Here is a 22223-nt window from a genome sequence, read left to right on the forward strand (position 1 = left end):
AGGCAGAAGTGGCTAGTGAAGGCCCATGAAGTAAACAGCTTGAGAGGCCTTGGATTTTTTTTTAAGTTGGAACAAGAGAAGCAGCATGTATGGCTGTAGCTAGCTCTCAGAGACCAAGGTTTCTCATCTTTAGATTTTTTGTTTTGAGATTTAGCATCAGTTGCTGTTGAAGTCTCATCAGGTTTGGAAGCTGCAGTAAATGTCTCCTGGCTATTACCCTCCTGAGTTTTTACTTGATATTTTCCTCTGTCCCTGCTACTGGATTGCAAGTGAAGCAATCTGTTCCTGACTGCTTTTTTGTCAAGTGGTGTTCTTATGAGACGTTACTATGTTAGAACAGTTAATTAGTAATAGTTACTGTATCTATTGTTCTGTAAAGTTTTACAATAACGTTAGTTATTCAAAGTTCTTCTCTTTTTTTGTTGTATTTTAACGACAATGTTTGAATAAATTGTGTTTTGCTTAACCCCAAGTAGTTTGATCAGCCAAATTCTATCTGGAACACAGCACTTTACAGTTGCCTCTAAAATAAATAGCTAAAATTAAGTTTGGATCTAGGCTACCCTTCTGAAAATATTCTGAAGGGGTCTGGTCTGGTCCATAACAATGGACACTTAATAAGCAGGCACTTGAAAAAATAACATGGTTGGTGGAAATGTAAAATAATCAGGTCAACCATGGTCTTATTGAATGGAGGAGCAGGTTTGAGGAACAAAGTGACCTTCTCCTACTCCAGGTTTGTATAATCATATGCTTATGTGTATTTAGATAGGAAATCATAACCATAACAGCATTTTCCATAATCCACACTTAGAAAAACATCTTGGCCTCTGCAAATGCGAGGACACAATATTTATATAATTTTCCAAACACTCATCTGCATACAATGACAACAGGGGAAAGACATAGATTGCCTCAGTTGGTTTCAAAGCTCGCATACCACTTAGTATAAGGCCAACACTATGAATGGTCTTATGTCTCTCGGAATGTAAAGCAGTAACAAACCACCAACAACAAAATAAAACTTCCAAGAATCTGGTGATGAATTTAGATTCAGTATTGCATGAGCAATGGATCTGCCTTGGACGAGAGATGTGTGCCATAATTTGAATGTCACTAAATCATGAATAGGTTGGAGATAATTGTGCTAGGCAGTGGTTAATCGTGCCTGGGTACTGTGCAACTGTAAATACTTAGGATGGACTTCACATGCATAATTTCTAGTTACTGTCCTATACTTACTATTATTTGATGGAAGAATCATTTGCTCTGTTTGTTCACTTTCCACATGTCTCTGCATAAGTATTCTAACTGCAATTTCTTGTGGGTTTTAAGTGTTTTCAAACTATTTATTATGCTGGCTTTTGCTGCCAAGTTTGTGGTAGTATCCAATCCCTTTTAGTTTTAATTAATGAAAGGCTTTCTCTCTTATTTATGTTCCTATTGAAGGACATTAGCTTCAAGTTACATGTGAAAGGTAACATGCATAATGTCTGCATCTGTAAAAGGTTAAGAATAGTTATATTTCATTTCCAAATCTGGACCCTCCAATCTGACTTAGATGACTTTTGTTATTTTATAATGTTGCGTTTTCATGTGAACTGTGTGCAATCTCAAAAAGTGGTACCACATGGTTTTCACTGTTTCAGACAGCAGAGTTACCTGAACAAATGACACCAGCTGCTTCCACTTCACCGGAACAGTTTTTGTGAGCCAAATGCTTCAATTCACACTTCCAGGGGTCTTCCTCACTGCCATTGCAGCCAATTTCAAAGTTAAACACAGGCAAATTGCCAGCTCCAAACTGAGAATTCCCAGATGCTGATACTGCATCACCACATCCGAGGTATTTGCACAATACACGAGCATCATTCATATCCCAACTTCGACCACAGATGATACCCCATGCATCAAAGTTGCGAGCTTGAACTCTCCCAGCACAAGGGCTATCTCCATCCACGAGAATCACATTTTGTTTCACTGTCAGAGGAGAAAATGCAGTTTCAGTTTAATCATGTTAACTCTGATGTGCCAAAATTGGACATGTTGGCAAGAAAAAAAAAGAGCTCTAATGTTTTTTTTTCTGGGACATATTCAATCATTTGAAGTTTGACAGTAGCAACATTAAATGCTCACCAATAATTTATTGTTGAAAAGTGTGGCACTAGAAATACACAGTAAGTCAGGCAGCATCTAAGGAGCAGGACAACCATTGTTTCAGGCGTAAGCACCAATTTTTTTTTTCCAATTTATCGATACTGATCTGCTCTTATTATCCCATGTGCAATTTTTTTTAATACTAGACTATCCCTTGTATTTTTCAAAAATTAACTCAAAAATTAAGATAGGAAAAAAAATTGAACCCTGTACATCCCAGGGCTTCATTATATTATTGACACATCACAATTCAAGATCTAAGTCCAGGAATGCCTCCCTTCTAGTTGAACTGGAAACATTACGCTGTGGAAAATTCTACTGAACATACTCCATGACCTCTTTTAACTTCTTTGGGGCTGTCAGACTATGACTATCACAGTTAATTGGTTAACCAAAATCCTCCATCCCATTTTACTGCCTAAATTTCTTGCCCTTTCCAGTAATTTCCATGTCAATCGTTCTCTTCACATGTTTGCAAGCTAGTGATCTGGAGACAGCAGCAAACATTTTTTGCTTAGCTCTAGAAAATGTAACCCAGCTCTTGACTCTGGTACCACCACCACACCTGCATCTTCTGACCAACGCCAGCAATATCATCTTTCTTCCAGTATTGCAATGTCCCCATGGTCATTACTGCCAGCTTTGCTATTTTCCCAGTTACTTTGTTTCCAGGAAACTGAGAGGAACGTAAAGGCTGTCTTGTTGTGTATATTTGTGGTCTCAATGGGAAAAGGAAGTTTTAACAAGCAAGGATTGTGGAATGAGTTTCTGAACCTTTTTAAAAAAGCAAGTTACTGAAGCTGATTGTGTAGTAATTACACTGCTCTTTGTTCAGGAGTATAGAAGGCTGTTTGGAGAAGGACCAACACCAGAGGTTCTGTTAAAATCTTTTATTCATATTCTTCTATCACTGAGCACAGAAAAAGAAGATGGAACTAGTCATATTGGTGTTTCTTCAGGTTGAACCATACTACCCAAGAACAATTCCAGCTCCCTGAGGCATCATAATGTCTAAAGATGGGACTCCAGCTCATCAAATGAAATTAAGATATATTCAATAAGACGGATTGTCTGCATGAGATCATAAGAAATCTTGTGGCACTAATTTTGATGTGTGGATCCAGTTTCTGGCAGATGACCTGCAGGAGTTAAAGTCAAATGTCACACCACCCAGGTTAGAGTGCAGCAGTTTTTTTTTGAAATCACAAGCTTTTGGAGCACTGCCCCTTCATCAGGTGATGTTCAGAAAGCCTGTGATTTCAAATAAATCTGTTGAACTATAACCTGGTGTCATGTGAATTTTGTCCTTGTCCACTCCAATCCAACACCAGCACTTCCACATCACACTTAATGTAGGCCGTTTATTGATATCTACCCCACCATTTATTGCCCATCTCTAATTGCCCTTAGGAGTTTGTGTTGTTCTTGGGATACCATCTCTCCTTCTGAACCAGACAATCTGGGTTCAAACACAATTCCAGATCTCATTATTCTCCATTCATGCTATGCCAACATCATTGGTTAGGCCAGCTTTTATTGCTCATTCCAGTTGACCGTGAGAATTTGCTGTTGACTAATGTTAGAGGGATAGTCACAGTCAATCAAGTCTGTGCCAGTTGAAAGTGAATGCACCAAACTATTCTAATCCCATTTTCCAGCACTTAAATGCCACAAGTGCAATATTTCCCCAAATGTTGTGAGAGTTTCTGTCTCTACCACTCTTACAAACAGTGAGTTTCAAATTTCCACACGCTCTGAATATAAAACAGGTTTTCCTTATATCCCTTCCTGCCCTTTACTTAAAACCTATGCTCCCTCATGACTGATTCCTTTTCCAAGGGGAAATGTTCCTTCCTGTCTACCCCATCCATGCCCCTCATCATTTGATACATCCCAATCATGTTCCCCATGAACGTTTTAAATTGTTTGGGATGATTGAGAATTTCCATGTGGTGATTATGTCAGTTAGCAACACATTTTCTCCTTCATTGGTTCTTTCACCAAATTGCCTTGGCTTGAGAACAGCAGTTATTGTATTTGAAGGACGTGTAAGGTGTGTTTGTAACAGCCAAACTGGGATAGTATCCACCTGCAAATCCTTCCATTGTATGCTAATATCAGGCAGTGAAAGAGTTGCAGAGGTTCATGTTTGGCTGTCTACTGGAAAGAAATCAGAACCTCTACTATCACTATCCCTCACTCCAGGCTACAATTATGTCTGTAAAAGTGAACTCCACCTCCTTGGAAGATTGGTTGGTTCGGATGGCTGGATTGCTGCTCTGAACCAGATCGGTGAGAATGCCGCAGGGATCAATTGAGTTGTGGTAAATCAGGACCTGTTTTTTTTTGCCCTTGTGGAGATTGAAAAACTCTGCATCAGACCTGCGGCTGATCACAGAACTGAAAAAGATAAATAAACTTTGCCCTTATCGATGACATTTAAACAACGAAAATGAAATTTTAAGATCCTCATTGGATATCTCGCCCTGCTTGCGCAATGACCAGTTCTTGGTGATGTGGAATCTATCATCTTTACCCCAATGTCCCCGCGTCCCGGAAGAACATATAACCTGTTCACTTCTATTTCGAATCTCTGTTGGGCAGTTTTCTTTGGCGTTGAGGTTGCCATCACTTAACAGTGAGCATTGTTCTTCCTTGCCACTTCCCTTTAAGAGGGACAGCCAGATTTTGTGAACCGTTGAACCACATAGTTTCCTTGCTGAATGTAGAGGTGGGCTGACAGATTTGAGAAACAAAAGGCAGGAACCTGCGGTCCGCTTTCCTGACGCTAAACCCGCCAACTTTTCGTGTAGCGCAGGTCGATAGAGCAGGCATCGGCAACGTTTGATCCGTGACGCTATAAGCAGTAAACATGGGACAGAAATTCAAGCCTCCTGAAACGGATCTTTTTTCAGACTTTATGGGATATAATTTGCAACATCCTCTCTATATATGTGTGTGTTGCATTGTCAGTTATTCAGTTATTGCGTCGCTATTTGCTTTTACAATTTAAAAGGGAAATAATGAAATGTATAAGCAAACAGACACATCTATCACATTGGTATCAACCCAACATCCTGACACCAAAGGGGCATTCCTGGCAGTGCTACCTTCAAGAGTTTAGAAAGAGTTGGATGATTAGAAGACAATTAAAGTTTGATGTAGGATCAGAACATTGAACATTGGAAGGCTAATCCTAACCCTATCGCTGGACACCACCGACCACCCCATGGCACAACCATCTCTTCCTGAACTATTACTACACAGATGAAGGGCCACACATACATGGCAGCATCACCAATGACAAGTTCGCCTCCCATGAACATGCCATCGTGACCTCGAACTATGTCGCACTATCTTCACTGTCGTGGGTTAAAATTCTGAAACTTACTTCTTTACATCTTGTACATCCCCACCCCATGTACAGGAGCTGTTCAAAAATGAAACTCACCATCACTCACTCAACAGCAGCTGGGGATGGGGAGTAAGTGGACGAACCTTTAGAGGAGACTCATAAATTGCCTGCAAACGCTGTCTGTCGTTCCTCCGTCTTGTCTGAACGAGGGAGCGCTGATCTCTCGGTTCGCCAGTTGGCTGCTGAGATACCAGGCGCTTCGACAAGATTCCACTCAAAGTTAAAGATTTCCACCCAACCTCCTGACTAATTCCCATGTCAGCTAATAAAGTATGCGGACAGAAATAGTAAATATTAATGAGCAATTCATTAATACCTTTGCAGAAGATGACTACAGTCGTCCCAGTTTCGCACTTCTGCTGGCCGGAAGAATTGAGTGCACACTCCGACAATGAAGATTCTGTTCCTTTGCACTGAATCTTATCCACTAACATAGGTCCTGTTTCTTGTGTAATGGGATTTGTCGATGTTGTGTGATAAGAACCGCAGCCAATTTGCTTGCAGACAATCTTTCCATCAGCCGAATCCCACAGACTACTACAAACGGAGTTCCACTGACCTCGGGAATAAACCAGCAAACTTCCAATACATGGTGCATATGGCCCCACCAGCATGGAACTTATGAGCTCTGTTAAAATCCAAAGGGAAGAAACATTAATTTTGCAAAACGCTTCCCAATTGAACTGAACTAAGTGTCCTGGGATAATTATAAACCACATTATAATTTAGCACAATAACAGCACTGATTCATCGGAGTCTGTTAGCTCAGTTGGTTGGACACCTGGTTTGCGATGCAGGGTGATGGTGCTGTTTGATACGTGGGAGGCTTTTAAAGAGACGTTGATGAGAGTTCAAGAGAGATATGTTCCTGTGAAAATGGAGGACTGAAACGGCAAGATTAGTGAACCATGGATGACAGGTGAAATTGTGAGACTAGCTAAGAGGAAAAAAGAAGCGTACATAAGGACTCGGCGAATAAAGGCAGACAAAACTTTGGAAGAATGTCGGGAATGTAGGACCAATCTGAAATGAAGAATTAAGAGCGCTAAAAGGGGTCATGAGATATCTTTAGCAACAGAGTTAAGGAGGGAGGAAGTGTTGGGTATTCTAAAAGGCATTAAAGTGGACAAGTCCCCAAGTCTGGATGGGATCTATCTCAGATGACTGAGAGAAATGAGAGATATCCTTGCAGCATCCTTGAACATAGGTGAGGTCCCGGTGGACTCGAGAATTGTTAATGTTGTCCCCTTGTTTAAGAAGGGTAGCAGGGATAATCCAGGCAATTATAGACCGGTGGGCCTGATGTCAGTGGTAGGGAAGCTGCTGGAGAAGATACTGAGGGATGCGATCTAGTCCCATTTGGAAGAAAATGGGTTTATCAGTGATAGGCAACATGGTTTTGTGCAGGGAAAGTAATGTCGTACCAACTTAATAGAATTCTTTGAGGAAGTAACAAAGTTGATTGATGAGGGAAGGACTGTCGATGTCATATACATGGACTTCAATAAGGCACTTGATAAGGTTTTCCATGGTAGGCTGATGGAGCAGGTGAAGTCTCATGGGACTCAGGGTGTACCAGCTAGATGGAGAGAGAACTGGCTGGCAACAGGAGACAGAGAGTAATAGCAGAAGGAGATTCTCAAAATAGAGGCATGTGACCAGTGGTTTTGCAGAGACACCTGTGCTGGGACCACTGTTGTTTGTGATATGCACAAATGATTTGGAGGAAGGTGTAGGTGGTATGATTAGCAAGTTTTCAGATGACAGTAAAATTGATGGAGTAGCATAGAGTGAAGGGGACTGTCAAAGAATACAGCAGAATATAAATAGATTTGAGAGTTGGGCCGAGAAATGGCAGATAGAGTTCTATTCCGGCAAATGCAAGATAATACATTTTGGAAGATACAATTCAAGAGTGAACTATACAGGAAATGGAAAAGTTCTGAGGAAAATTGATGTACAGGCAGATCCAGGTGTTCAGGTCCATTGTTCCCTGAAGGTGGCAATGCAGGACAATAGAGCGATCAAGAAGGTATATGGCATGAGTACAAGAGTTGGTAGGTCATGTTACAGTTGTATAGGACTTTGGTTCTGCCACATTTGGAATACTGCATACAATTCTGGTTGGCATGTTACCAAATGGGTGTGGATGCTTTGGAGAGGGTGCAGAGGAGGTTCACCAGGATGTTGCCTGATATGAAGGGCACTAGCTATGAAGAGAGGTTCAGTAGATTAGGATTATTTTCACTGGAAAGACAGAAGGTGGGGGTGGGGAGGGGAGACCTTATTGAGGTCTATAACATCAGGAGGTATAGACAGGGTGAATAGCAAGAAACTTTTTCCCAGAGTAGGGGATTCAGTTACTAGGAGTCATGAGTTCAAAGTAAGAGGGGAAAAGTTAGGGGAGATATGCATATATACTTCCTTTTGCAGAGGGTGTGGGTGTCTGAAACGCATTGCTAGTGGAGGCAGTAGAGGTGGGCACAATACCGCCATTTAAGATGTATTTAGACAAATACATGAATGGGCAAGGAGCAGAGGGATATAAACCTTTAGAAAATAGACAGCAAATTTAGATTGAGGATGTCAATTGGTGTAAGCTTGGATGACCAACGGCCCTGTTCCTGTGTTGCTATTTTCTTTGTTCTTCATTCTTTGTCATTGCACCATACTTTCTTTGCCTATTAGTAGAGTGCTTAGGAAAGTTAAAAAATACATCAAATTGTTTTCGAAGTCAGAGTCACAGCAATTAGTTCTATTGATATCTATCCTGTGTGTTTAAAAGCCCAAGGCATTCCAGCTGTTCGTTACATTGGACTTCATAAACCAAACAAAATATGACCCAGTTTCATAAAATTTTAAAGTGTATATCCTACCACTATGCAGTTTATGTATGACTACCTGCATCTAGCTTAAAAAGTAGTTGTTATTTTTTGAGGCTATAATGCATTTCGTTTCTTCAAGCTTCCACCCCACCATTTTCATGTTCAAGAGGTCAAAGACTCTCTCAGCAATAAGTTATGTTCGACATTATATTATTTCTTGACATTTCAGTAATGTGATCATACCAAATCTGGACTTTGTTATGAAGGCCGGATCTTAATCATGGTGAAAATGATTATCTGGTGAAAATATATGTGTCCCATCTACTCCTTGGTAATGCACAGTGCTATAAAGTAATGTTGTATGTTGTAAAGTATCCAGGATCATAGTGAACATTAGTTGCGATCTAAAAGCTTTTTCAATGAGATGACCCATAGAACTGTTCATCCCGAGTATGTGTATCAGGAGGCACAACATTCATGGGAGGATATATTTCAGAAGCAGAGGAATCACTCTGGTTCTATTATTTGATGAATAATTTCCATTTATTTTAAATGTTTATAAAAGCATATGAGAGCATAATGAATGTTCAGAATGGATAGTGTGCATTTGTTTACAGAATGGGATGGGTGACTATAATCTTACAAGTCTTATTTGTTATTTTGATGCAAAAGATTCATTTTTATCCCCCTTAAATGTAATACTTTTGAATTTAGCTCTGAATGCAGAAAATCTTTACCTTTTTTATGCACAATTTCAGCTGATGTGGTTTCATTGGAAGGTTGAACTGTTACAGCTGAAATGCAAAAGGGGTATAGATTGTTAGTATCTGCAATGCATGTTTCGTCGCATGACATGTTTGAACATGAACACTTGAAAATCCAAGAAATGCTCCTAAAGTTCATAGAATTATAGAATGTTGCAACACAAGAGAATATTCGGTACTGGAACATCTTTCAAAGAGCAATTCAGGTAATCCTTTCCAAATTAGTCCAAAGGTCGAAAATTGTTCTCATAATCTCCCATCATAATATACGTGGAACCAAGAGTGAAGGTTTAAATGACTGAAAATATATTTTTAACATTCTTTGGGACCTCACTAATTAACTGACTTGCATCCAGAGGACGGTGAGAGGTGGAAAGTGTAAGGGGGATACATGTGGCAAATACTTCACGCAGAGGGTGGTGGGCATCTGGAACGCGTTGCCAGCAGAGGGGGTAGAGGCAGGCACAGTAGATTCAGTTAAGATGTATCTGGACAGATGCATGAGTAGGTGGGGAGCAGAGGGATACAGATGCTTAGGAATTGACCGACATGTTTAGTCAGTACATTTGGGTGAGCTCAGGCTTGGAGGGCCGAAGGTGCTGTTCCTGCTCTGTAAATTTTCTTTGTTCTTTGTTCTTTGGGTAACACCAAAATTTCAATTGCTTAGTAAATGAAGACAAATCTAACATATTCCTTCTGAAACATTACTTGTCTCATTGGACCAGATCACAAAGTAGCCACATATTTACTTTCAATAACTGGTAAATGTAGGGGAATGGGTCTGGATGGATTGCTCTTCGGAGGGTCGGTGTAGACTTGTTGGGCCAAAGGACCTGCTTCCACACTGTAAGTAACCTAACCTAATCTAATGTTCAGCTTTGCTTTCCTGTCTCTGTAAACTGTATCTGGTGTTTCATTCTAGAGTTATAGAGTCATGGCGATGCACAGCATGGAAACAACCACTTCAGTCTGACTCGTCCATGCCAACCAAATATCCTAACCCAATCTAGTCCCACCTGCCAGCACCTGGCCCATATCCCTCCAAATGCTTCCTATTCATACATCCATCCAGTTGACTTTTAAATGTTGCAATTGAACCAGCCTCCACCACTTCCCCAGGCAGCTCATTCCATACAAGTACCACCCTCTGAGTGAAAATGTTGACCCTTAGGTCTCTTTTATATCTTTCCCCTCTCACCCTAAATCTATGCCCTCCAGTTCTGGACTCCCCCACCCCAGGGAAAAGGCTTTTTCTATTTATCCTATCCATGCCCCTCATGATTTTTAAACCTCTATAAGGTCACCCCCTCAGCCTCCAATGCTCCAGGGAAAACAGCCCCAGCCTATTCAACCTCTCCCTATACCTCAAATCCTCCAACCCTGGCAACATCCTTGTAAATCTTTTCTCAACCCATTCAAGTATCACAACATCCTTTGGATAGGAAGGAGACCAGATTTGCACGCAATGTTCCAAAAGTGGCCTAACCAATGTCTTGTACAGCTGCAATAGGACCTCCCAACTCGTGTACTCAATACTCTGACCAATAAAGGAAAGCATACCAACCACCTTCTTCACTATCCTATCTACCTGTGACTCTACTTTCAAGAAGCTATGAACCTGCACTCCAAGGTCTATTTGTTCAGCGACACTCCCCAGGACCTTAGCGTTAAGTGTATAAGTCCTGCTAACATTTCCTTTCCCAAAATGCAGCACCTTGCATTTATCTGAATTAAACTCCATCTGCCACTTCACAGCCCATCTGATCAACCTGTTCAGCCTATTGTAATCTGAGGTAACCTTCTTCGCTGTCCACTACACCTCCAATTTTGATGTTACCTACAAACTTACTAACCATACCTCTTATGCTCATATCCAAATCATTTATATAAATGACAAAAAGTAGTGGACCCAGTTCCGATCCTTGTGGCACTCCGCTGGTCACAGGCTTCCAGAATGAAAAACAAACCTCCACCAACACACTCTGTCTTCTACCTTTGAGCCAGTTCTGTATCCAAATGGCTAGTTCTCTGTATTCCATGAGATCTAACCATTGGGAACCTTGTCGAAAGCCTAACTGAAGACCATATAGATCACATCTATCACTCTGCCCTTATCAATCCTCTTTGTTACTTCTTAAACATGTCTGTGAGACATGATTTCCTGCACACAAAGCCATGTTGACTATCACTAATTAGTCATTGCCTTTCTAAATACTGTACATGTACATCCTGTCCCTTCAGGTTTCCTCCAACAACTTGCCCACCACTGACGATGGGCTCTCTGGTCTATCGTTCCCTGGCTTGTCCTTACTACCTTTCTTAATCAGTGGCACCACGTTCGCCAACCTCCAGTTTTCTGGCACCTCACCTGTGACAATCGATGATACAATAACTCAGCAAGGTGCCCAGCAATCACTTCCCTAGCGTCCCACAGAGTTCCAGGGTACACCTGATCAGGTATTGGGGATTTATCCTCTTTTATGCATTTCAAGACATCCAGCACTTCGTCCTCTGTAATACGAACAATTTTCAAGATGGCACCATCTATTTCCCTACATTCTATATCTTCCATGTCCTTTTCCACAGTTAACACTGAAGCACCTAAATTAATGTTAACTTTTAATTTTAACAAATTTGCACCTTATGCCCAAATCGCCATGATAACTCGCCACCAGTCACTGCATTTTATTAACACTGATAAAACAAATAAAACTTCTAAGTCCTCGGGCCGTTTGGAAAGTGCAGGAGCTGCTTTAAAAAAATAGGAAAATAAAGAGGACTGGCAGGAAACACAAAAGCAAACACAAAAGCGGCGGGAGAAGCTCATCATTTGGTGAGAGAGGAGTAAAATGAACATTCCAAGGATAAAGGTAGATCTTTCTCAGCGAGAGGGTTCTGGGCGTCAGGAACTCACTACCTGAAGGGATAGCAGAAACAGGAACCATAACAGTGGGTAACAACTCTTTGGACAAGGTTGGGGTCAAGTGCTGGAAAAATGGGAGTAGATAGGTGCTTGATAACCGATGCTCCTAAAAGCCTCTTTCCGTGCAGTGAAACTCTATGACAATGTCTTAAAAATACTGACTTTTCCAAAGATGATGTGGTAAGATTGTGACGTTATATCTACCATGAACTTTGTGCGGTATGTAGCGAACTCGCTGCCTATTTTACGATCTCTCAATTTTACTATCCATCGACTTCAAAATTACTTGCAGTATTATTCCACTAAATTTCCAATATATTGTTGATCGCAAGCTTTTGCTGTCCATTCTGGACCGAGGTAAAGGACAGCCGCTGCTTCGCTATTCTCAGATGAAGGAAATCCCGAGCCGAACATTGTGAGAAATACGCCTTTTCGGATTTGCTGTGCAATGCTCAAACACCGCCATAGACTTTCTGGTGCAGCGGAGGGAATGTCAATTTTTGTGTTGAGCCGGGGGAGGGGAGGGGGGGAACGCGTGACCATGAATCGGGAGCGGCTTTTAAAACTGTTTTCCTTTGCCCACGCAGATGAACGCGACGGAAAAACGAGCGGAGATCTTGACTGAGGAGTTCCAATCACTCCGACTGCGCGCAGCGGCAAATTTCAAAGCGACCCTAATTCTGATTCACTCGTCCACTGTGCATTTTAACATTTCGGTAACAAACAAAGTGTGTTTTTTTTAAATTAGCCTGTTCGAATATGTTATTATTCATCTCTGCAGTTCTGGGACAACAACCCGTATCTCGTGGCCCAGAGAGATGGTAATTACCACGGCGCCAAACGAGCCAAAATTCAATGTTTAAGTCCCACAGCCGCACTGAGTCAAGCAGATACATCAATTCCTCATTCTCTCTTTGTCCACAAATTATTTTCAGCTTCATAACTGATTGTTTCACAGCTGCTTGCCTCTGTGTTTTCTTTCACTCCCGCACCCAGTGTTTGGATATTATTCCCGGAGTGCGATCGCCTTGTCCAAAAGACTGGGCCATGAGCTTATCAAGTTTGTAAGAATCTGATCAGTGGGTACTTTCTTCACTGACGGCAATTGTGATAATTAATGTTAAATTGAAATACGCCTGATTGTTTTAATCTCCAATATGATCTGACATTTATCGTTGGCTTTCGACGCTGAACGCTCACAGCGTGCATTTATTTTTGTTGAACACTTCCTCCAGTTGCTACAATTTGGGAATGAATTTCCAACAATTCCCCCTCATAATCCTGTCTCCCAATAACACACAGTTGTACAGGGCTCCATTTCTCTTTATTGAAGGAGGTCCAGGCGGAGCATTTTAGTTTCTAGTATAGATTCCAAATATCCTTTCACGTTGAAGCGCAAGAGAAAGCAATTGATACGTTAAATCTGCGGCGGTTCATTTGTAGAGCATCCAGCTCATCACAATCTTTGACCATTTCACACATCTCACTGTTTTCTCCCTCAGTCTCACCTAACACTACCATTCAGCCTGTATTTGTCACGCTATCAAGCCGCGCCTTCAAATTCCCAATGGAAATAGATTTGGGAAGAAAATCTAAAGTTTCCATTTCCTGCCGCGAGAATCAAACGGAAATTTATCTTCTCAGAGTTTCAAGTTGCAAATTGATTGATGTTCAAGTAGAAACTTGAATAATTTGCGCCGGTCAATTTTCAGCGCGCCTTGCAATTGCAACTTTTCAAAATATCACAATAATTTACAATCAATGACACTGTTTAAAATATGTTTCAGGAAACTAATGTCATTGAAATGGTGTCGGACGCAGCGCGAACTCCGGGAAATAGTGTTTTGAGGTTCTGTGAGAGCATGTTAGCTGGAGACTGCGACAAACCCATCTTAAGTCGAGTTATGATTTGGAGATGCCGGTGTTGGACTGGGGTGTACAAAGTTAAAAATCACACAACACCAGGTTATTGTCACCTGATGAAGGAGCGTCGCTCCGAAAGCTCGTGTGCTTCCAATTAGACCTGTTGTACTATAACCTGGTGTTGTGTGATTTTTAACTAAGTCGAGTTATTTCTCGGTCTCTTGTGAAACAGTCTTAAACGGAGTGCATCCTTCAGTGCTCACCATGAACAGTGACCAACAGGAGACTGAATACCGCATAAAAACCGAAAGAACTGCAGATGCTGTCAATCAGGAACAAAAACCGAAGCTGCGGGAAAAGCTCAGCGGGTCGGGCAGCATCTGTGAAGAAAAATCAGAGATAACGTTTCGGGTCTGGTTTCCGCAGAACGGTTCTCAGGAAGGGTCACCGAACCCGAAACGTTATCTCTGATTTTCCTTCACAGATGCTGCCCGACCCGCCGAGCTTTTCCAACAACTTCTGTTTTCGTCCTTATTACCTGTTCAGATGTAGCCTTTAACCAACATGCGACAGAGCCTGAAGGTTCGTACAAATCGTACAAATGTTAAAAATCGGTTGCCCAATGAACACATCAGTAAACTCGGACAATTTTACCAGGCCTCAGTTGAACCTGGTATCGATGATCCCGCTGAGCTCCCTGTGGAGCTGCCTCAGTGAGATCCCAGTGAACAGGCTGCTGTCACACTGAGGGAAAGTAATGTTTCACAAGATGAATGGCCAGATACGGGATTGCGGGATTGCTGTTTTCTCCAATTCGGTCAGCCACAGCGATGCTAATATGGAGATTCTACTTTCTAGCAATAAGAACACTGGTGATGTGATTCTTGTCAGTTTGGGTAATGAAAACTGATTTTCAGGAACTGGGAATTTCTGGACAGTAAGAACTTCACTATTCCGAAAGGTGCTTCACTCCAGAAGAGCATGCGACGATAAAGTATAGGAGCAGATATTCGGCCCATCATGTCTGACATATTTCTCAACCCAATTCCTCTGCCTTCCCCCGTTAATTTTGATCCCCTTACTAATCAAGAACCAACTCTGTCTTAAATACATTCAATGACTTGGCCTCCACAACTCTCTGGTGCATTGAGTTCCGCAGATTTACCACTCTCTGCCTGAAGACATCCCTCCTCATCTCTATTCGAAAGGGTTGTCCCTTCACTCTGAGGCTGATTCCTTGTATCTGAGACTCCCCTCAGTGTACAGTTAATGTTCAGGATTCTCAACAGCATTGATATACAGAAGGAGCTCTCTGCAAGCGACCACAGAAGTCGATAGGATGGTAAAACAGACGTATAGCATGCTTGCCTGTCTTGGTCTGAGAACTGCTGACCAATCATGTTGAACTTGATCGACTTTGGTTAGGAACACTTAGAGCATTGCGTTCAACTCTAGTCGCCATATTACAGGCAGGATGTGGAGGCTTTGGAGTGGTTGCAGAATAGCTTTACCAGGATGCTGCCTGGTTTAGAGGGTATGAGCTCTCGGGAGAGACTGGAAAAAACTCTTGTTGTTCCGTCTGGACCGTCGGAGGCTGAGGAGAGACCTGACAGAAATCTATAAAATTATGAGATGCATATAGACGGTTCGAATCTTTTTCTCAGAATTGAAACGTCTAATAGTGGGCACATGCATTTCAGGTTAGAGGAGATAAACTTCACAGGAGACATGAGGGTCAAGTCTTATACACAGTGTGTGGTACGAGTCTGGAATGCATTGCCAGGGATGGTGGAAGAGGCAGATAGAATAAAAGCTTTTAAGAGAGTTTTAGATAAGTGCGCGAATATGCAAGGAGTGAAGTGTTATGGACAAAATGCAGGCAGAAGGGATTACTTTCATTTGGCGTCATGTTCTGCGCAAGAGAGTTGGCCGAAGGGCCCGTTCCTGTGCTGTACAGTTCTTTGTTCTGTGTTATTTTGGAAACATCTTCTCCACGTCCATTCTATCCTAGAATCACAGTATTCTGTTAGTTATAATCAGACTTTCCCCTTCGTCCTACTAAACTCCACAAAGTACAGACCGAGAGACCTCAGCCGCTCCTCATTTGACAAGCCCTTCTCCCGTGGGAGCATCCTCTGGACCGCGTCCAATGCCAGTACATCCTTCCTTAGATATGGACACAAGAACGCTCACAATATCCTGAATGCAGTCTGACCAGAGTCTTATACATCCTCAGGGGTACATCCTCGCTCTTGTATTCTCGACCTTTCGAAATGAATGGTAACATTGAAATTGCCTTCCGAACTACCAAATCAACTTGAATGCTAACCGTGACAGAATACTGAACCAGGAATTTCAAGTCCCTTTTATGCTTCAGGTTTCTCTGTTTAGAAAATAGACTACAGTCTCCTCCCAGCCTAAGCCTCCCGCTTCTTCCACCCAGCTTGTCCCTCCACCTATGGTCCAGATCGCTCAATAGCGCGGTCCCAACACTGACACCTGCTGAATTCCACTCGTTACTCGCTGCCATCTGAAAATAAGACCCCTTCATCCTTACTCTCTGCCACCTGCCAGTCAGCTAAACCTCTGTCCACGCCAGTACCTTGCCCCTAACACCGACCAAAATTCAGTTTAATTGGATTATCCTCCTCCGCTGCAATCATTGTATCGGGTCACTTTAAAAAGGTAGACTGCTGAAACCGAGAAAGAGTAAAATTATTCTTGATTAACGTAGCCAGTGTGAAAATATTGAATTTGCCGCTCAGGTTGCATTCTGTCCAACATTCCTTTGATGTAAGATGGGTCACAATCTGAGATCATTGATATTCCGCTAATTCAATGGTTGGAAACAGTTCCGCTTTCCTCCCTTGTTGGAAAACGGACATCTGTGGGATCCTGTCTCCTCCCTCACTTCTCCGCCCGATCTCAAAAACCACCTCGATATGTTTTAATAACATTTCCATAAATTTCAGCAACGCTTGGACAAATGGAATACGGTGTGTGTGTGTGGGGGGCGGGGGGGGGGGTAGCAGTGTTACAACTGGAAATAATGTAATGTAATGTTCTGCGATTTTGTTCTACAGAAAATAACTGACCACAAAGTCACTGACCATCACTAACCCCCGATCCATCGGATGATTGGAAGGTTTGACCGTTTAACCAGAATCGGTTTATGGCGGGAGAAGGCACTCTCGCGCTCATCCAAGAAGACAGACGAAAGATAAGCACAACTGGATAATGCAAATTTGGAGAAAACCAAGAGATGATACTATGGATGTCATGGTGTAATCATGTGTGAAGTTAGATTTTGGATGTTACAGCGCCTTGTTCTAAAATATCACAAAGCATTACTGATATTATACTTGTGAGAACGGTCGCAAATCTCGGGAAATTTTACTGTCAAGGGGTCACACTTTTCAGATATATCATGCACGTTGTTGAAACGGCACATAATGCAAATTAACAGCTGTCGATGGCAGTGGGTCGAAAGGTGAACTTTGCACACTAGCCCGGAGTAGTCAAGGGCGGTGAGAAACACCTGACAGAAACTCACAGAAGACAATACTAAAACACACATTCCCAACAGAAACTGCCAAAGCATTGATTCAATTTTCACGACTTTATCGTTCTGTTCAAAGCCTCATTTTCTGGAAGAAACCTGAAAGGAGAACAAATTAACGCTTCACTGAACCTAACATCCCACTGAGTTCGAGTTTATCTGATTGTAAAATGTCTTGTCTGTTGTTGGCAAAACAATTAAATGATATTTGGGATTTCGTTAAGAACACAAGTTTGAAACTATTCTACCATCTTTCCAAACAAATAATTTCACTAATATTTATCGCTAACTTGTAAAGACAATTAAAAGACCCAAAACGATATCATGAATCCACAGGCGCAAAAGCAGAAAAGAACAATATTTTAGAGTGCGGTTTTGAATGTAGTTCATCTTGTTCATTAATAAGTAACCACTGAAATGAACAGCGACGTTTTTTAAATTACGTTGTTTTAAGCCACAGGATGGTATCTCAACTTACAATGAATGAATAATATTAAAGGTTAGCTAACTGACCATCCGCTCATGTGGCTGAATTGAGCTCTGCAGAAATTTGTTTTTGATTAAGACAATGGTGCGGTCCATTTAGAACAGATATCTGCTTAATTCCGTATCAGCTGAAATGTTTCTCGAATCCTTCTGCACAATCAGTACACAGAACATGAGAGCGCCAATTTTTAAGCGAGAATTGACATCTCCCAGTGTGTCCCATTGAAGTGATCCCGACTAACAGTCCAAGATATGAAAAAAGGTGAAGCATTTTGAAATAGAATGAGCATTATTTGAATAAATGACGATGAATTGAAACGTAGCAAAACCACAATTTCCAGCGTTCGGGTAAGTATTGTTGTGATCTACTTACCCAATGAAACGTGCAGAATCTGAACAAATATCCCCAGGCAATACATTTCACGGCGACTCTGTTCAAGTTATATGATGGAGAACCTGATCTACGACGCAAGTGTACATCAAAAATTCGAGTGGTTCCAGTTATTCAGTGGAAATTGACTGTGAAATCCGATTTGTCAAAAATGTCTTTTTTTCTTAGCTTATCAGAATTAGAATTGATGGACCAATAAGCGATGTGATTGCCAATTTAGGTAAAACCGTGGTGATGTCGTTTATGGGGGAGGGAATTCTGTGACCTCGAAACAGTCCATCAGCTTCTTGATTAGAATTCAAAATATTTGAGGGTTGTATTTAATTATGTTCAAATTCATTCACAAGTGAATTTGCAAACATCTTGAGTTAGTAGTGAGTTTTCAGTGTTATATGGAGTATACAGTTATATACTGAACAGAAACACCCAGTTGCTCCATAATATGATGAAAGGTAACCAGCGAGACGTAGAACAACGTACTGATTATGTATGATGCATTCTAAGCCACTGTACTATTAAGTGCAAATTGAAATGACATTATAAATAGATAGATAGACAGACAGACAGACAGATAGATACAGAGGGAAATTGTACCATCAGTTTTTAAAATTATTTTATTCATCTGTGGGACGTGGACGTGACCAGCTGATCAGTATTGATTGCTGTCCTTACTTGCAATTGACAAATAGCGGTGAGCTACATTCTTCAGCCGTTGCAATCCATGTGCTGTAGGTTACCCACAATGCCGTTAGTGAGCAACTTCCAGAATTTTGAACCAATGACATTGAAGAAACTCCAATATATTTCCAAATCAGGATGGTGAGTGGCTTGGAGAGGATCTTAGAGGTAGTGGTGTTTCCATATTTCTGCTGCCATTTTCCTTCTAAACAGAAGTGGCCATGTGTTTGGTGAATTTCTGCAGTGCAACTTTCAGGTTGTACACAGTGCGCCTACTGAATGTAGATGGTGCAGTGAACGAATGCTTGGGAATGTAGTGTCAACCTAGACTGCTGCTTTGTACCAAAAGATGTCAAGTTTCTTGATTGTTGTTGGAACTGTCCCCATTCAGACACGTGGGGCATATCCCATCACACTCCTGATACTCTCTTGCAGATGATGGACAGGTTTTGGCGAGTCAGGAGGTGAGTTACTTGCCAAAGCAATCCTGGTCTTTGGCCTGTTTTTATAGCCATTGTGATTATATGATGAGTCCAGATGAGTTTCCAGTCAAATAGTAACCCGAAGTATGTTGATAGTGGTGTAGTAATGTGATGATAACAACATTAAATGTCAAGAGGTGTTGGTTAGAATGTCTTTTATTGGAAATACTCATTGCCTCACATTTGTGTGATATGAATATTACTTGCCACTTGCTAGCCCAAGCCTAGATGATTTTGCTTTTGAAAATGGACTGCTTAAGTATCTGTGGAATCACAAGTGGTGCTCAACTTTGTGCAATCATCAGTGAATATCTGACCTTATGATGCAGAGAAGGTCATTGATGAAGCAGCTGAAGATAATTGTGCCTGTGGCACTACCCTGAGGAATGCATGCTTAGATATCCTGGACCTGAAATTAATAACCTCGAACAACCATAACCATCTTCCTTTGTGCCAGATATAACTTCAACTTTTGTGTCAGCGATAACTACAACTTTTGTCTTCCTGTCTGGGAGCAGCAGGAGACAGAGCGGAGGTGACGTTGGAGCCAAGGACATTGCTGGGAAACTAAGAGAACAGTACATTCTTACATTCAAAGCCTGTGGCCTTTTTCCTGTCTGGGAGCTGTGGGAGACAGAGTGGAGGTGTCATTAGAGACAAATGGAGGTTGCCAGGAAGGTAAGGACATAGTAGAAATTTGGGCAGCAGCTAAACCTGAGAAACTACACATGTAGTATCTCTCTTCCACCCATCCTCCTCTAACCAGAAGAAAATGGATTCTGTCAGTTAAGTTTTCTTTTTCTTTCTTTTCTTTCATATATTTAAGTGCATTGTTTGGTTTTAGTTAGTTGATATAAAGCTAAGGCTTACAATGGCAGGAGACCTCAGACCCGTGGCATGTGCCTCTTGCCTGATGTGGGAGCTCAGGGAAGTGGCTGACGTCCCTTTTACCCTTGTAAGAAGTGTGTCCAGCTGCAGCTTTTGTTTGGCAACATGGCAGCTCTGGAGCTGTGGATGGACTCACTGTGGAGAATCTACGATGTTGAGGTCATGGATAGCACGTTTAGTGAATTGGTCACACCGCAGGTTAGAATTGCTGAGGGAATACAGTGAATGGGTGACCAAAAGTGTAGGAAGGCATTGCAAGCATTCTCTGAGGTCATCTTCCTCCAAAACAGGTATATTGTTTTGGATACTGTTAGGGAAGATGGCTCACCAGAGGAAGCAGCAGTTGTCAGGATCATGGCACCATGGCGGGCACTGCTCTTCAGAAGGGCAGAAAAAAGACTTGTAGGGCCACAGTCATAGGGGATTCTATTGTAAGGGGAGTAGACAGATGGTTCTGTGGCCAAAACTGAGACTCCCAGATGGTATGTTGCCTCCCAAGTGCTTGGGTCAATCGGCTGCAGAGCATTCTGAAAGGGGAGGGTAAACATCCAGTTGTCATGGTGCATATAGACATCACTGATATAAGTAAAAAATGAGATGAGCCCTGAAAGCAGAATTCAGGGAGCTTGGAGAGAAGTTAAAGAGGAGGTAATTAACAGTAGTAATCTCGAGTTTGCTTCCATTGCCACTTGCGAGCCAGGGTAGAAATGAAAGAATCAACCATATGAAGAGGTGGCTTGAGGGATGGTGTAGGAGGGAGGGGTTCAGATTTGTGGGACATTGGTACCGGTTCTGGGGAAGGTGGGACTATTATAAATTGGATGGTCTACACCTGAACCAGACTGGAACTAATATCCTTGCAGGAGTTTTTTCTCCTGCTGTTCGGGAGGTTTTAAACTAATGTGGCATGTGGCTGGGAACCAGAAGAGAAGATCACTAGACAGTGAGGTGGAAACTGGACACGGTAAGGATCACAAGGTTAGCATTACCAAGGGGAAGAGTAGGCAGAGAGCAGATGAGCGCAAATGAACTGGCGGCCTGATGTGCATATACTTTAATGCAAGGAGTATAGTGGGTAAGGTAGATGAACTTGGGGCTTGGATTGGTGCCTAGGAGTATGACACCATTGCTGTCACAGAGACTTGAGTGAAGGAAGGGCACGATTGGCAACTAAATGTTCCAGGATATAGATGCTTCAGACGGGGCAGGAAATAAAATGTGGGGAGGAAGAATGACACTATGGAGGGCTTGAGCAGTGAGGTGTTATGGGTGGAGCTGAGAAATAAGAAGGATACAGTTACATTGGTGGGGTTGTATTACAGGCCTCCCAATAGTGAGTGTGAGGTAGAAGAACAAATAGGTAAACAGATTATGGAAAGGTGTAGAGGCAACAGGGTAGTGGTGATGGGAGATTTTAATTTTCCCAACATTGACTGGGATACATTTAGTGTCGGAGGTCTGGATGGGGCAGAATTTGTAAGCAACGTTGAGGAAAGCTTTCCCCTCCAAGGAAGAGGCCATATTGGACCTGGTGTTGGGGAATGAGCCACGCCAGGTGGTCGAAGTTGCAGTGGGGGATTTCTTTGGTAACAGTGACCACAATTCTGTAAGTTTTAGGATACGTATAACCAAAGATGAGAGTGGTCCTAAGGGATGAATACTAAACTGGGCCAAGGCCAGTTGTATCAAAATTAAGCAGTAACTGGGAAATGTGGATTGGACATGGCTATTTGAAGGAAAATCCACATTTGATGTATGGGAGGCTTTCAAAGATAGGTTGAAGATAGTGCAG

General features: G+C 41.9%; 1 protein-coding gene across 1 annotated transcript in view; it reads right to left on the bottom strand.

Moving 5' to 3' along the window:
• Positions 1-22223, bottom strand: part of LOC140478632 (scavenger receptor cysteine-rich domain-containing protein DMBT1-like) — a 110438-nt gene that overhangs the window by 20627 nt on the left and 67588 nt on the right. Inside the window, exons 9-12 of the mRNA XM_072571850.1 lie at positions 9135-9191; positions 5656-6200; positions 4694-4823; positions 1663-1980 (exon numbers count right to left, since the gene is read on the bottom strand). Of these exons, the coding sequence (XP_072427951.1) occupies positions 1663-1980; positions 4694-4823; positions 5656-6200; positions 9135-9191 (1050 nt within the window). The remainder of the gene's footprint in view (positions 1-1662; positions 1981-4693; positions 4824-5655; positions 6201-9134; positions 9192-22223) is intronic.

This window comes from Chiloscyllium punctatum, chromosome 6 (assembly GCF_047496795.1).
Source record: "Chiloscyllium punctatum isolate Juve2018m chromosome 6, sChiPun1.3, whole genome shotgun sequence".
Taxonomy (NCBI): Eukaryota; Metazoa; Chordata; class Chondrichthyes; order Orectolobiformes; family Hemiscylliidae; genus Chiloscyllium; species Chiloscyllium punctatum.